Below are 15,542 nucleotides of genomic sequence, written 5' to 3' on the forward strand. Positions count from 1 at the left end.
CAGGGTTCTCCATCTTAATACCAGTAACTTTCCACTCAGTCACAGTCTTTCACAGCCATTTTCCCTGTATCCAGGGTGCAAGAATCACAAATTTTAAAAAGAGATATTCTCCACAAACTTATTCCCCAGAGGGAGATCAAAAAAGCCTCACTTGTCAAAATCCAAATACTTTGTAATCATCGCTGTAACAGCAGTCTCTCAAACTGGTTACTTTCTAACCCCCGAAGGGAGGGAGGCAGACTTCCTTTGCGAGTATCACCCGGGTCGTTAGAAAGATACAAAAACAAAGTCCAATCGAGTACTCACGACCACCGGATTTCTTTAGTTCCAGACTTGACAGGTAGAACATTGACGCTCGTCGCAGGGGTGACCGCCGCTCCGCGTCCCGGTTGGGGCATATCCCCTATAGCCCGGCTCCGTGGTCCCTTCACCCCCACTCCCCCTTTACAGGGGGAGCGAGGGAAGGGTTCGGAGCCATAATGGGCACAGCCGGGGAGCCCGGGGTGCAGGACGCTCTTCCCACACCCCACCGGATGGAGGGCACCAGGTTGGTCCCCCGCATGTTAAGACCTCTCTATTGCCCCCTTCCTGCCATAAACTGGGGCTCTGCACAGCTCAGGTGCTCTGACGTTGCAGTTTGAGCTGGAGCACCTCTCACCCTGTGGCAGTGCCCTTGGCTGAATGTTATGCAACAAAAATTGGCTCAGCTTCTTACAGCAGAGAAAATCTATTTTCCCTCTCTCATAACAACACTAGCACTCAGGGATAGCCCCCCAAGCAGCTGTTAGGCCGGTGGGATGATGCCGATCCCATTGGGAGTGGCAACTATTGTCAGAAACGCAGAGAAGGGGAGGCCCCATGCCTGCTATTAATCTTTTTAGGGGAAAAAAACCATTTTCCAAGTGACACATACAGGCTATGTATGCACTATACCTTTAAATATGTGGAATCCTCGAAAGATTCCATGAACGGTGTCTCAGAAATTTTTTACACATCACTTGGGAAGACAGGCGAACTAATATGGAAGAAGCGAAGATCACCAGTGATTCTTCAACATTAACTTCGTTGGGCTGGTCATGTTGTGCGGATGCCTGATTATCGTCTTCCAAAGCAACTACTCTATTCTGAACTTAAAAATGGAAAGCGTAATGCTGGTGGTCAACAAAAGAGGTTTAAAGACTGTCTCAAGGCAAATCTTTAAAAATGTAGTATAAACACTGACGACTGGGAAACACTGGCCTGTGAGCGCTCCAGTTGGAGAACAGCCTTTACCAAAGGTGTCGTGGGCTTTGAAGACACTCAAACTCAGGACGCAAGGGAGAAACGTGCTAAGAGGAAGGCACGCTTGGCAAATCCACACCGTGATCAACTCCCACCCGGAAACCAATGTCCTCACTGTGGAAGGAGGTGTGGATCTGCTTCCAGCAGAAGTATTTAACCTGCCGTTGGAATGGGATGCTACCTCAGTTGCTTCAGCTTGCTTGCCTTCATCTTGCTTGCCTTCTTACTCACAAGTAGTCCAGGGAATAGTCTTATTAGCTTCCTCCTCCTCAGTCGCTGTTTTGCTCAGCAGTGAGAAGGATGGGGACAAAAACTGCATTGGTTGGATCTGCCTGCTGAAGGCTGGCTCTGCCCCATCCGTACCTGACGTTGCTGGCTCCAACTGCACTCGGGCTCCTTGCTTTCTGCCTTATCTGTCCCAGTCCCAGTCCCCACTGCTATTTCTGATGCCAGCTTTGCTTTGCCCGCTTGCCTGCCTGAGAAGCTCAAGATACTCAGGCAGTAGAGAGAAAGGAAAAACTTTTGGCTGCTGTAATTGGTTTGTTCACGGAGCTGTTTAAAAAGCATGGCAACTCTGCCAGGAAAGCAGCTGGCAGCCTTCAATGCAGGAAAACCAGCTTAAAGGGTTTGGGGGTTGTGCAGCCTGCCCTCTGCCCTCTTGCGAGATCCACGCCTCCCACCTGCTTGCCCCCACCGCAGGCTCATGAGGCGATGGGTTTGGCCTTGGTGTCAGCCAGCCTGCTGTAAGTGATGTCTTTTCTTATCTCTCTGCTGACAAACCAGCATCCTTCACTGGCCTATTTAAGAGCAGAGGGGAGAGGACACGCCAGCAAAACAACAGCACAGGCGCTCAGAAGTACAGGGAAGCCAGGATCCTTTGCAACTCTTACAGACTGCTGTGATGCTGCCTGCGACTTTCAAGCTGTGTGCCGGCATCTCCTACAGACACATGCACAGTACAATGGGTGAGCACAAACAAAACAACATTATTATCATCTTCGTAATCAGAATCAGAATTTTTTTGAGGGAAAGAATGTGCTTCAAACGTGACTTATAGAGGGTACACGGCGTAAATGTAATCAGATGAATTTCCTACAATTTCTTTAAAAGGTGTGTTTGGGGGGTTATTTGGATCACATCCATTGTGCGGGGGCTGAACCCTTTGCCTCCCTGCTATTTTCCAGATTTAAACCACCCATGTTGTTTCTGTATGTTCTTACTGTGGCACAAACCGAAGCTTCAGGGAGGAGGGATTTAAATCAAGGAAATGATGAAGGGCTCCTCTCCCCTGGTGTTGCAGTTCCAGTCTGAACGGCTGCTGCTATTAGCATTTTCATTCTTTGGGATTCAGCGGGTGAAATATTGATGTATAAGTATAAATGACTTTAAAAGAGCAATTTTTGTTGTATCGAATAGAAAGTTATCATGGATGTGTCTCATTTTGTGGCTGCTTGACATGTTGTTAATGGCTAGCCTGGGAAGCTTGGTCTTTTGCAGTGAGCTCCTGAATTTCTGCCCTATCCCTTTGGGGGGGGGGACTTTGCTTATAGTGGGAGGGTGCACTGTAATGTTGACCCTACCTACTCAACTCTCCTTATTTACCGAGTGGCATTGATGCTTGTGCATTCGCCTATGTACATTTCATGTAAATGTGTGCCATGTGCCTTTAAATAACCCAGCAACGCCCTTAGATGCAACTGTCTATTGCATGCAGAAATGGAAAGCTTACATTTTGCAGTTCAGGGGAAACAAGTGGTGGCTGCTGCCCATTGGGACAAGTAAGGTGGAAAGCAGGGAGACCACAAGCAGGCAGAGCCAGAGCCAATGACCGCTCCCCACATCAAATGGGGACATTTTGCATGGTCACGTGCAGCCCCCTGGATCCCAGTGTGGCTCCTGGTAGTTCGGGCTGGCTTCATCCTCCCCAGGCGGGATACCTGGGTCTCCGCCTACCTCCGTCAACTGCCCAATCCTGCCTGGGGAGGTGTTGCCAGGGGATGGGCCAGGTAAGGGCAGGGACCACCCTACCCACACATCTTGTGTCATTATTCCACTCAGGGGTCACCTGGGGTTTGGGTGACTCCGCCTTTCCACGCATGGCAGGCAGAGCAAGGAAATTCTAGTTTTGTCTCTAATTACTTCCCTGCCAAGGGACGTGGGTGGCGCTGTGGGTTAAACCACAGAGCCTAGGGCTTGCTGATCAGAAGGTTGGCAGTTCGAATCCCCGCAACGGGGTGAGCTCCTGTTGCTCAGTCCCAGCTCCTACCCACCTAGCAGTTCGAAAGCATGTCAAAGTGCAAGTAGATAAATAGGTACCACTCCAGCGGGAAGGTAAACGGTGCACTGCTCTGGTTTGCCAGAAGCAGCTTAGTCATGACCTGGAAGCTGTACGCCGGCTCCCTCAGCCAGTAATGTGAGATGAGCATCGCAACCCCAGAGTCGGACACGACTGGACCTAATGGTTAGGGGTCCCTTTACCTTTACCTTTTACCTCCCTGCTGAGTTCCACAGGGACAACACTGAGACTAAAGAGGAAACTACAGAGGCCATGCCAACCCTTGGACTGGCTTTGAGGTGGAAAAGCAGGCAGGTAGAGATTGGCCAAGGGCAGACTGAGGATGGTGAGAAACTACTGTAGTCCATTTCCTCGGAAAAAATGGCCAGCCTCTACTTGTTTTAGATGAGCTCAGCGGCAGCATGCAGAAAGTCACAGCTTCCATGTCCAGTTAAAGTATCTCAGCTAAGGGGGCTGTGAATGTAACTAGGGCATACTTTCCCCACCCCAGCTGTAGGGAGTTTAAATCGGGGTTGGAGAACCTGATGTCTTTCTAGGTGAAGAACTACCCAAACTGTATAGAAATTTAGGTATTCGTGTATGCGACTACAGTGGCAATAACGTTGCTTGCCCAAATGTTGGAAAGAAGAAGTCCCAGCAAAAGAATGGATACAAAAACTTTTGAAATATGCAGAAATGGTGAAACTTAACCGAAAAAATAAGAAATCAAGATAAACTTTTTATATATATAAAAGAATGGAAATGGTTTATTGAATATTTGCAAACTATAAACAAATAAGAACATTGGCAGGATTCTTGGAAGAACCTGCAGTTTTATAAGAGTATATATTTAAAGTAGATGAATAAATGGGCAAACTAAGTTAATTTGGATATGCAGGAATATTAAAAATAAAATTAAGGAACCGCAGAAAGAGGGGGAAGGAAGTCAAGTTTGAAATGTTAAAATGACTGTAAAATTATTGAAATGTATAAAACTGAAAATCATTAAAAAATTTTTTAAAAAGGATGGGAGATACTCATGGATGATGGGAACTTTAGTCAATTAACACCTAGTGGGCAACAGGTTTCCCACCCCTGGTTTATATTGACACGAACTCTGTTCATTCTCTTCTAGGTTTTTCTAGGGGGTCAGTGGAGTCAGTTTTCATATGATGGTTCCTTGTTTCTAAAGCCTTTATAGTCATAAATCTGTGTGCATGTTGTAATGCATCCTGATTTCTTAGATGCATTTGTTGCACAACTCTGATAAATTAAGTTCACTTTAAGTGCTTTCTTTGAAGAAATAAGCAAGAGATACAAAGGTACATAATTTACCATGTAAACATGCTTTTACCAGAATTTGTACAATGTTCTCGTTCAAATGGAGCAGAGGAGGAATCAGTTTGGCAGCTTTGTAGTAAAATCAGCAGTGCTCTTGGCTGTGACGTCAGCTGCGATGTCACAAATCTATTTCTCCCCAGAGCGGTGTTTCTACTGTACCCCCAACTCCAAAAGGCTGCCTGGATTCCCCTCTTAAGCTAAGAAGGCAACAAAGGAACTTGGAAATGGAGAAATGTTCAAGCAGCGTTTAAAACAATCTTGGGTCCCCAGATGTTGTCAGACTACAGCTACCATCATCCCTGAGCTGACCACTGGCTAAGCTGGCTGGGGATGGTGGGATTTGTAGTGCAACAACATCTGGGGAGTCAAGAACTGTTTTAAACAATAAAATGCAAACAGGACTCCTGACACAAGCTGTTACTGTTGATTTAATTTTAGGTTTCTTTTTACAGCCGGAGGTGCAGGTGGGTTCGAGGCGGGCGGGTTGTGTGAGAAGAACCACTGGCAGTCATTCTCTTCAGGACTAATTGGCGTGGGTGGAAGGGCAGCCAAGTTCAAAGGGCTCAAATCTGTACACTTGTTAATTTTTCGGCATCTGATAAGTTTCACAGCTTGTTTTTATGTGCATCAGTTCAATATACAGCCCTCAGTTTACAGCTGCAGATTTAAGCAAGTAAGAGATTAGGCTTAGCAAACAGGTTTTATATTTGTTGAATAATGTTACGGGAAAAACAGCTTCCTTGGTGGCCAAATTTCTCTTTCTAGCTCTTAAGCATCGTAAGACTAAAATTGATTGCATTGACATGGGTTTATCTGTATAGCTTTATGTTAGTGTTGGCTATGTTTTATTCTAAAGTTCCTCTAGATGTTTTAGATGTTTTAATTTTGTATGGATAAATGTATTTTTTTTCTGGCTGACGGTCAAATAAAGAATGAGGAGATGAGATGAGACTTGTAGAAGATTTCTCTCTCTGTGTGTTAACTGACCAAATCTTGTCACATTAAAATATTCATAAATATTAATAAAATATATTGGTACTGGTGGCACAAGAGTAAACTGTGTTGAACATGTCCTGTCAGACCAGCTCACTCTTTTTTGGGTGATTTATTTTATTTTTCTGTGTTGTCTGTGTTGTTGGTTTTTTTAAATGATGGTTGGGAACCTCAAAAGATGGAAGTATCCCAGCCCTCTCTGGACCTCAAAGGGCTTGCTTCCGCGGGTTCAGATATGGCTTTTAATACCACTGTTACACTTTCCTCTCCACAGGCCTGAGAAGACAAGCAGCTGCTGCAATTGTCCAGGAGCTGAATAAATTTGCAGTTACCAGGCCGGGTCCCAGCAAGTGGATCAATCATGTGCGCAGAAGGAGCTCTTTGCTAAGTAAGTATAACAAGGCAAGGCTCTTGTTGGGCATGTTTTATCCTTGCATTTTGGGGCTGCTGGGTTTTTGGTGGCATTGGAAAATACAAGCTTTCTTTTAAAAATAAAGTTAAAACCTGCTCCAACCTCCAACAGGTTCTAGACTGGAAGAGAATCCCTTCAATGAAATGGAGCTGTCCTACATCAAACAAGGAGATGAGGCGCTTCAGAAATCACTTAAGATTCTTGGAGACCAGGATGGTTGGAAGACAGAGACAGTGATGGTATGCATGTTGCATTGTTCATGGGGGTTGTTGTTTGGCGTTCCCTTCTACTTTGCTAGCAAAGGATCAGGGAAGATGTCTGTTGGGATCGCCAACTTTGCAGCCTTCAGATGGAGAGCTGAATTTTAGTTAGTGAGAAGAAGCCAAAGTCAAAATATCATTTTGAATTCAGGTGTGTTCACAAGCCAAGGTTTGAACAAACCACCATTCTCTGGGTTTGGATGTTAGGAGATCAGGGTTCCTTCTGATCTTCTCACAAGTATAAAAGAAGGAAAGTGTGTCGTGCAAGCCTGTGGCTTATTGCGGCTGGTCCTTCTAGTGGTAAATCATTATTTTGCATCTGAAATGGGCCTAATTTTCTCCATGCTGCTCACTCTTCCACCCCACCTCCATCTTTCCACCCTAAAAAAAGCAAATATTGTGGTCCTACTGATGCAACTTTTATAGACCCTAATCCAGGGGTCAGCAAACTTTTTCAGCAGGGGGCTGGTCCACTGTCCCTCAGACCTTGTGGTGGGTCAGACCATATTTTTTGGGGGGAAATGAAAGAATTGCTATCCCCCCAAAATAACCCAGAGATTGCATTTTAAATAAAGGACACCTTCTACTCATGTAAAAACACACTGATTCCCGGACCATCCGCGGGCTGGATTTAGAAGGCGGTTGGGCCGGATCCAGCCCCCAGGCCTTAGTTTGCCTACCCATGCCCTAATCCATTGATTCAGGCATAGTCAAACATGGTGCGCTCCAGATGCTGCTGGACTTCAACTCCTTCATTCCTGACCATTGGTCCTGCTGGCTTGGGGCTGATGGGAGTTGGAGTCCAACATCTGCAGGATCATCAGGGTTCCCCATCCCTGGTCCACACACCAACTGGTGGTAGCTCTCCCGCATTTCAGACAAGCCTTACCCAGAGCTTGAACTGGGACCTTTTGCCTGCGAAACATGTGCTCTACCACTGAGCTAGGGCCCTTTTCTAACATTAGCCACCCCCCTGGCTAGCACATTCTGGGCCAGTTGTAGCTTCAAGACCAGCCCCATATAGAGTACATTGGAAAAGCCCTGTTGCGAGGTTATCACCTGGGAATTGGGCTGGATGCAACATATAATATTAATAATAATAATAATAATAATAATAATAATAATAATAATGATAATAGCTCTTGTGCTTTGGGTTATGCAACCCAGCGATGCTAACAATTTAGACCCCCTTCTGCTTCTTGTTTTCTGCAGGACAATGGTGACAAAGTCCTGAGCAAAGTACTCCCAGATGTGGGGAAGTATTCCAGCTAGAGGTGGTGGTTGATAAACCCCTGGACTGCGTCTATAGCGAGTTAGTGGAAAGGATGGAGCAGATGGGAGACTGGAACCCGAATGTCAAAGAAAATCCAGGTGAACACACAAGAAAATGCATTCTTGGCAAAAGGAGCTGTGCCAATGGCGTATGCATAAAACTCTGCAAGGAGTTGTAAAGCACATTGCTTTGGCCTGATCAGGGATTTTTTTTTTGGGGGGGGGGTGTAGCTATTAGTAGAAAAAGTATATTGTCCAGCAGGGATGTCTGAAGAAAGATTGGGATCTACTGAAAGATCCCTGGATGATTCGCAGTAAACCACCAAGTGTTGCTTGCTCCTTGTGGTGCAACGACAACAAATTAAAATCACAAGTCTTTAAAACAAATCTCAGCATAGCTAACCAATGTCTTGATCTCAGTGTCCCACACCTTTAAAACATGAGCATTAATGAGGTGTTTGGGCAGCTCTGCTGGCCAGTTTTAGACTGTTGTGTTAAGAGTCTCAGATTTGTAATCAAGCAGACATGGGTGCATTGTGGTATTTGTGGGGTATCCCAACTGTATGGCTCGTTGCCATACAGGCTCGTTGGGGAATTGGCTCCCTCGTGCTCCCTCCTTCAAAGGACAGAAGGAGGGCCTGCTGGATCCAGTGGCCCATCTTGTCCAGCATCCTGTTCTCATAGTGGGCAACCAGATGCCCAGGGGAAGCCTGATTCCCACTACAGGCAGAACCTAGCCATCATGGCTAGTAGCCTTAAAAGCCTTATCTTCCACGAACTTATCAAAACTGCTTTTAAATCCATCCAAGTTGATGATGCCATCGCTACATCTTGTGGGCCACTATTACGCACCTGGCTGTGGCTGGTGACCTTTGCACTGTGTGCATACTGCCCACGTTGGTAGCACCGATCATGTGTTAGGAACAAAGGGAGTCTCCTTCTGCCTCTTGTCTTTCCCTCCCCCAAGGTAATCAGCACTATGCTCCTTCCAAAAGTGAGGCAGGAAAGGAATTTGTCAGCCACAGCAGGAATTGCATCAGCTACGAGCAAGGAAGTGCAGTTAAGTATCCCTGTATGGAAAATGACAACCCTTTGTTTTCGTTGGCGATCTTTCTCCAGATCTTGCAGAAGATCGGCAACGACACGGTGATCACTCACGAAACTGCAGCCCCAACCGCTGGCAACATAGTTGGGCCACGAGACTTTGTGAGTGTCCGTTGTTCCAAGAGGCGAGGCTCAACCTGTGTCCTGGCTGGCATGTCCACCACCTATGCAGCGATGCCTGAACAAAAAGGGGTTATTAGGTAAAGAGTCGTCCCCCTCGATTGCTTTCTCCTTGATTGATTTTTTTGGGGGGGTACTCCATTTTTTGTGTAATATGCTAACATGATGCTCTCGTCCTCCCACAGAGCTGAGAATGGTCCTACATGTATGGTTCTTCGGCCAGTCCTTGGTGACCCCTCCCAGACCAAGTTAACCTGGCTTCTCAGCATCGACCTCAAGGTACAGGCACATGGTGGACTGAGCTAAATCACGGCATCCATTGGTTTTGCCAGAGAACGTCCTCTTGCCATGATTTGGGTGGTGCAACTTTCAAAAACAGCTGTGCATTCAACTCTGCGGGGAGTCATCTCAGGTGTCACTAAGAGGGATCCACTTTCTGGGGCTCTTAAGAGAGTATTTTTAGTTAATGAACTGTGCAAGAAGATACATAGCGCTGTGCCAAGGATCCCCCTTACCATTCTCCATCATTTGATGATAAGATGAATTGTGGCTGCATACATTTAAAGCACAGTGATAACACTTTAACAGTCATCGCCTTCCCCAATAAATCCTGGGAGCTGTAGTTTGTTAGGGGCGCTGAGAGTTGTTAGGAGACCCCTACCCCCCTCACAGGGCTATTATTCCCAAAGTTCCCTGGGAAGAGGAATAGATTGTAAAACTGGTCCACACTTCTGCTCGCCTGTGCTTTCTAGGCATGGTTCCGAGAGGATTTTCGTTTGCCCAGCCATTTCCCTGCGAAAACCCGCTATTTGCTGCTGAATTGGGCTTCCTGGGGGTTGATGTCTATTCCAATTCAGTGGCAAACCGCGGGGAAAACCTCTCGGACCCATGCCTAGGAAGTGCAGACAAGCAGAAGGAGAAGCAGGACAAGTATAAAAGGGGCTGAGCCCTCAGAGTCCAGAAAGGAAAATAAATCCTGATACCATTTTACTGAGAACGGGGGCGGGGGGGGGGCTCTTTTTTATTACTTCAGACCTTATGCATAGCAGGGAGACCTTCACAGAATTAACCCTTTTAAGTTGAACACACAATGATGTTGCTCTTTCCCCCCCCCTTCTCCCCCAGGGATGGCTGCCCAAGGCCCTCATCAACCAAGTCCTCTCTCAAACCCAGGTGGATTTCGCTAAGCATCTGCGCAACCATTTGAGCAGCAATTCCGCCTCCATGCAGCAGGCCGTGCGCTGTTGAAGTGGCCGCACACACGCAACACACTCCTCGTGGCTGATGAATCCCTTCCCCGGCTCATGGACCACTCGCTCAAGGCTCTTTCCCTGGCAGCTGAGGCCTCCTGCTCCAGAAAATGGGTACAGGGGCATCCATCTCTCCTGCTAGAGAACAGGCTTCCTGCCTGCTCCTCTGAGGCAGCTTTTTTTATCTTCTCCCCAAATCAAGAGTGGGTAATCTTCTCGGTGGTTGTTGTTCTCAGGGGTGGTCTGTTGTGGGTCACATTTCAGCAGTGGGTACTGCCAGAGCCAAAAGGCAGAGTGTGCCACCCCTTCCTCTCCCTCCTTCATTTCACCCCCCTCTCTTTTCTCACATCCACACCGTATATTGAAGCACTTACACTGTTTTCATTGTCATGGCTTCACCCAAAGAATCCTGGGAACTGTGCTTTATTAAGGGCGCTGATCTCACAGAACTAGAATTCCCACCACCCTTGACCAACTACAGCTCCCAGGATTCTCCCGGAGTACTGAAGTGGTATAAGAGAGTATATGGCATAGCTGTGATCTCTCTCTTAAGCTTGCAGAGGCAGGGACAAATCACTCTTCTTAGAAGTTCAAAATGATTGCTTTCAGAAATCTTTTGAAATTAGGTGGCCCCCCACCACCCCCAGTTCAAAGGATTGAACAGCAGAAAAATGCATCCTAGCTGCTTGCTTCATTGATCCTTTGATGACAAAGTGCAGGACTAGATTTTGCAGCCCCGGGTTTGTTAAAGAGGTTTCCTTTTGAAAGGTGTGCCTGAAATACCCCCAAATTGAGCTCACAGGACAACCTAAGCTATGGTCTTACTTTTTAAAAACCAGCAGAATTTAGTGCCTTTTATATTTTAATTTATTGCATTTATTGTCCCATCCTTTTGTTCCAGGAGCATGGGGTGTGCATGTTTCCCCGTTTCCCCCCTCCTAATAAGACGGTTGGGTTAGGCTTGAGTAAGGGTGGCACTGTGGTTTAAACTACAGAGCCTAGGGCTTGCTGATCAGAAGGTCGGCGGTTCAAATCCCAGCGACGGGGTGAGCTCCTGTTGCTCGGTCCCAGCTCCTGCCCACTTAGCAATTCGAAAGCACGTCAAAGTGCAAGTAGATAAATAGGTAGCGCTCCGACAGGAAGGTAAATGGCATTTCCGTGCGCTGCTCTGGTTCGCCAGAAGCGGCTTTGTCATGCTGGCCACAACCCGGAAGCTGTACGCTGGCTCCCTCGGCCAGTAATGCGAGATGAGCGTCGCAACCCCAGAGTCGGACGCGACTGGACCTAATGGTCAGGGGTCCCTTTACCTTTACCTTTTAAGGGCTCCTCCATTGCAACCTGTTTATTAATTTACTTGCAGAAAGTTTACAGAGGATTCCTCTTGACTTGTTTATGGGGTCAGCATTCATCCTCATTTGCTTGTGGAGCGCTTATCACTCTTTGGGTTAATCATTCATTCTACACTTTTCGATGCATTCCCTCATTACTTTCCTAACCACAAAAAGTCTGCAGGGGTGTGTGTGTGTGTGTTTTGTGCTGCGGTAACAGAACGCTTTAATCCACTTCATTGGAACAAGCCTAAATTTCCAGGTATGCACTTGAATTCCCTCCTACAAAATAGTAACAGCCTGGAGAAACCCCAAGAGGTAGCAGTTGGCCCAAGGTGAACCAGAGTGTCTCAGAACTGCATGGAGATTTGAAGCAGGGTGTCTGCAGCCTAATCTGGCAGCACTCTACCCACTGCACTGCACTGCTTCTCCGTGCCTGATTTAGAATCAGTCTGCTTGGGCCAGTTCATGAATCTGTGCTATGCAACATCTCCTATTTTACACTCAGCTGGCCTCTGCTGAACTGACTGGTTGAGGGAACCTCAGCTGGGTGGCAGAGCTGCTGCCTTGCATGCAGAAGGCCTCCTGCACTGTCCCTGGACCTGCCAACTAAACGAGAAAGGCTCAGGGACCAGGTGACATGGAAGACCTCTGCCCAAGATCTCAGAGAAGCGCTGCCAGCGAGAGGAAACAAGGCTAGGCTAGTTGGACAAATTATGTGGCTTACTGTGCAATAGAAAGGCATAAGGAAAGCCCTCCTGGAGCAGTCAAAAGTCTAGGATCTAAGTCTAGGATCCTGTTGGCATGGCGGCGAGCCAGATGCCCCTGGGAAGTCTGCAAGCAGGAGCTCAGCATAAAAGCACTCTCCATACTTGCAGTTCCCAGAAGCTGGCACCCAGAGGCATGCTCCCGCCAACAGTGGAGTCGGATCTCCATCTTAGCTGCCTATGTTCCTAACTCTCTCTTCTTTTAAGTATTGTGCCCATAGTGACAGCCTATCGGAAAGCTTTTGTACATGGGATCAGAAAAGAGCCAGTGCCTGTTCCAGGTTTCCAGGGGGACCTGGTGCAAGATGTTCTCCCTGTCTCCACATGTGCCCCCCATCCTGAGTACAGCTACTTCCTCCACTGTCACTACTGCCTCTCCCCATGTGCCTCTCTCTCTCTCTCTCTCTCTCTCTCTCTCTCTCTCTCTCTGGAAAGCCCTTCTGCACCAGAACAAGGCATACAGAGGTTGCTGCTCCTTCACCTTGCTTTCTCACTCTGAGAAGGCATGGAAAAAGGCAAGACCAGCAACCAGGAACAACAGGGCAAAGTAGCTCCAAGGGTGGGTCGTGGGCATGAGCCCAGCAAAGCTGGCTGTAACCTATGTCCAACACACAAGTAGATCAATGCAGTTTGAACTCCCCCTTCATCTTAGTGGGCTTTGTAGCAAAGGCGCTTGTTTTGTCTAGGTGTGCATAACAGCAGGCCATGCATTAGAACGAAGTGACCCCTTCATCACACACGCAGCCCAGAAAGACAAAGACAAAAATCTACTGACAGCATACAAATCAATATGGCTGGCCTGATCAAAAACACTCACCCACCCCACTCACACAGGAAACCAAAGACCACCGCAGCCAACCACTAATGAACAATCACACCCTACGCCAACCCCAGACTCACTCACCACCAAAGGAACATAAGTGAACAACAGAGAACCTGCACAAACAACGCTGACACCAAACCCTACATATATTAAGTAAAGTAGAAACATCGACACCCCACCCCACCCACCTCTCTCCCCCCTTCCTCCCTAATGTCTCAACAAACGAAACCGGTGCGTAAAAATGCTGCATGGAAAAATACGAGAGAGACATTGCATATACCTTTGTAAAACAAGAAAATCCGTAATAAAAAAAGAAAAGGAAAAGGAAAACGAAGTTACTAACTGCTAACCATCCTTTGTAGCTTAAAAGCAAGACCCTGCTGAATAAAAATAGCATATTTGTAGCATCCCTGTTTCCTCACCAATCTCCTGGCTCTCTGGCAAAGGGCTTCCCTCCTTCTCTCCCTCCCTGTCCACATATACGAGGTTTGGGTGACTGCACTGTATCCAACCCCTTGTGTTTTAGGGTAAGAGCAATAAGCTCAGTAGGACAGCATTTGCTTTACATGCAGATAGTTCTACATCTCCAGCTGGAGAGACTCCTGTCTGAAGTCCTGGAGTCAGTGCTGCCAGTCAGTGTTGACAATATGGAGCTAAGAGGGACCAAGGGTCTGATTCAGTATAAGGCAGCTTACTATATTCTTCAGGACCATAGCAGGGGAGCAGTTAAAACACACACACAAACACATATCTCAGTAACTAGCAGCCTCACCCTGGTCGATGAGAGTTACTTTAAAAACAAATTCGTTTCAATGCAAATATGTATTCCATATTGTTTGTTGTTAGGCTTAAAATAAGACATGTACGCTCCTTAACTTACTTTGTGAATCAGTGATCCCCAAAGTCTGACCTCGGGCTTGGCGTTGGCACATTATCCAGTTGGAGAAAGTGTTTATTTAATATTTATTCAAGTCAGGTATATTAAACATGAAAAGCCTGTTTTGTTTTACTCTTCATTCTTTTCAAAAACTGGCAGATGGTGAAGTGTGAAGATTTTCAAAAGATTTTGTGTGTTTAGACACCAATGCCAGGTGAAAATGAATAACAGCTTCTTTGATCACAGACATTAAAATTTGTATTTAACAAGAGTAGCAGAAAACTGTGCTCAAAGTTTATGTACTTCTGAAAATAAAAATGGAGTATGATTTAAAATGTTCCATGTCACTGCTCTGTCTTCTTTTTTGCCTACAGGATTAAGACCTTTGAAGCTCATGTAACTGAAAAGGTTTGTCCTTGATTTAGGGATGACCCCAGTCAATGGATTAGGACAGAGAGGGAGAAGTCAATTTTATTTTGTATGCTATAGGAATCTGTGACCAACCGGATGTTATTGGACTCCAGTTCCCATCAGCCCCTGGCAGCATGGACAACTACTATGGAAGATGGGCTCTGGAGTCCAATGACAGCTGAAGAGCCACAGGTTCCTTATCCCTGTTCTACAGCTTGCAGCTTCCGAACGTGGACGGCCAACGTAGCATCTGGGTCCAAAGCTCAGTGGCAGAGTACTTTCACTTTGCAGGTTCATGCCTAGCGCATGCTTTTCCAACCTGCCACCCTCCAGATGCTCTTGACTACATCACCCCAGCCGCCAGGACCATCTGGCTGGGTCTCCCCAGCCACTCTGGGCGGCTTCCATCAAATATTAAAATACATTTAAAATATAACAGTTTAAAAACTTCCCTAAACAGGGCTGCCTTCAGGTATTTTCTGAATGTCAGGTAGTTGTTTATTCCCTTGACCTCTGATGGGAGGGCGTTCCACAGGGCGGGCGCCACTACCGAGAAGGCCCTCTGCCTGGTTCCCTGTAGTTTTGCTTCTCGCAGTGAGGGAACCGACAGAAGGCCCTCGGCGCTGGATCTCAGTGTCCGGGCTGAATGAGGAGACGCTCCTTCAGGGACCGAGGCCGTTTAGGGATTTAAAGGTCAGCACCAACACTTTGAATTGTGCTCGGAAACGTACTGGGAGCCAATGTAGATCTCTCAGTTAAAAGAACAGTAAGCTAAGAAAGCAATGGGCAAGACCTCTGCCAGAGATCCTGGAGAAGCATTATGGAATGAGCAATACTGAGATAATACCTTATCTCCCAATGCCACCTCCATGATGCTTCAGTGGTAAAAGGGAAGAGAATTAAACATTTGTGGACTTCTGGCGGCGACGCCATTGCGGGAGGTCGTGGGCTGCGAGGCGACCCAGTCCGTCCCGGGGGTTGGAGCCCCGCTACCGCAAAGCGGGGCTCCGGTGGGGTGCGGGAAGAGC

The 15,542-nt window shown here is 47.0% G+C and overlaps 1 protein-coding gene across 1 annotated transcript; it reads left to right on the forward strand.

Moving 5' to 3' along the window:
- The first annotated feature begins 2,095 nt into the window (after positions 1 to 2,095).
- Positions 2,096 to 10,650, forward strand: STAR (steroidogenic acute regulatory protein). Its single transcript, XM_033172532.1, is given in 8 exon segments — positions 2,096 to 2,246; positions 6,165 to 6,278; positions 6,414 to 6,541; positions 7,775 to 7,820; positions 7,823 to 7,927; positions 8,949 to 9,138; positions 9,244 to 9,337; positions 10,184 to 10,650. Coding segments are annotated over 8 exon segments (864 nt in total). The 5' UTR covers positions 2,096 to 2,182; the 3' UTR covers positions 10,307 to 10,650.
- The last annotated feature ends 4,892 nt before the right edge of the window (positions 10,651 to 15,542 follow it).

The sequence above is a fragment of the Lacerta agilis genome, chromosome 15, assembly GCF_009819535.1.
Source record: "Lacerta agilis isolate rLacAgi1 chromosome 15, rLacAgi1.pri, whole genome shotgun sequence".
NCBI lineage: Eukaryota > Metazoa > Chordata > Lepidosauria > Squamata > Lacertidae > Lacerta > Lacerta agilis.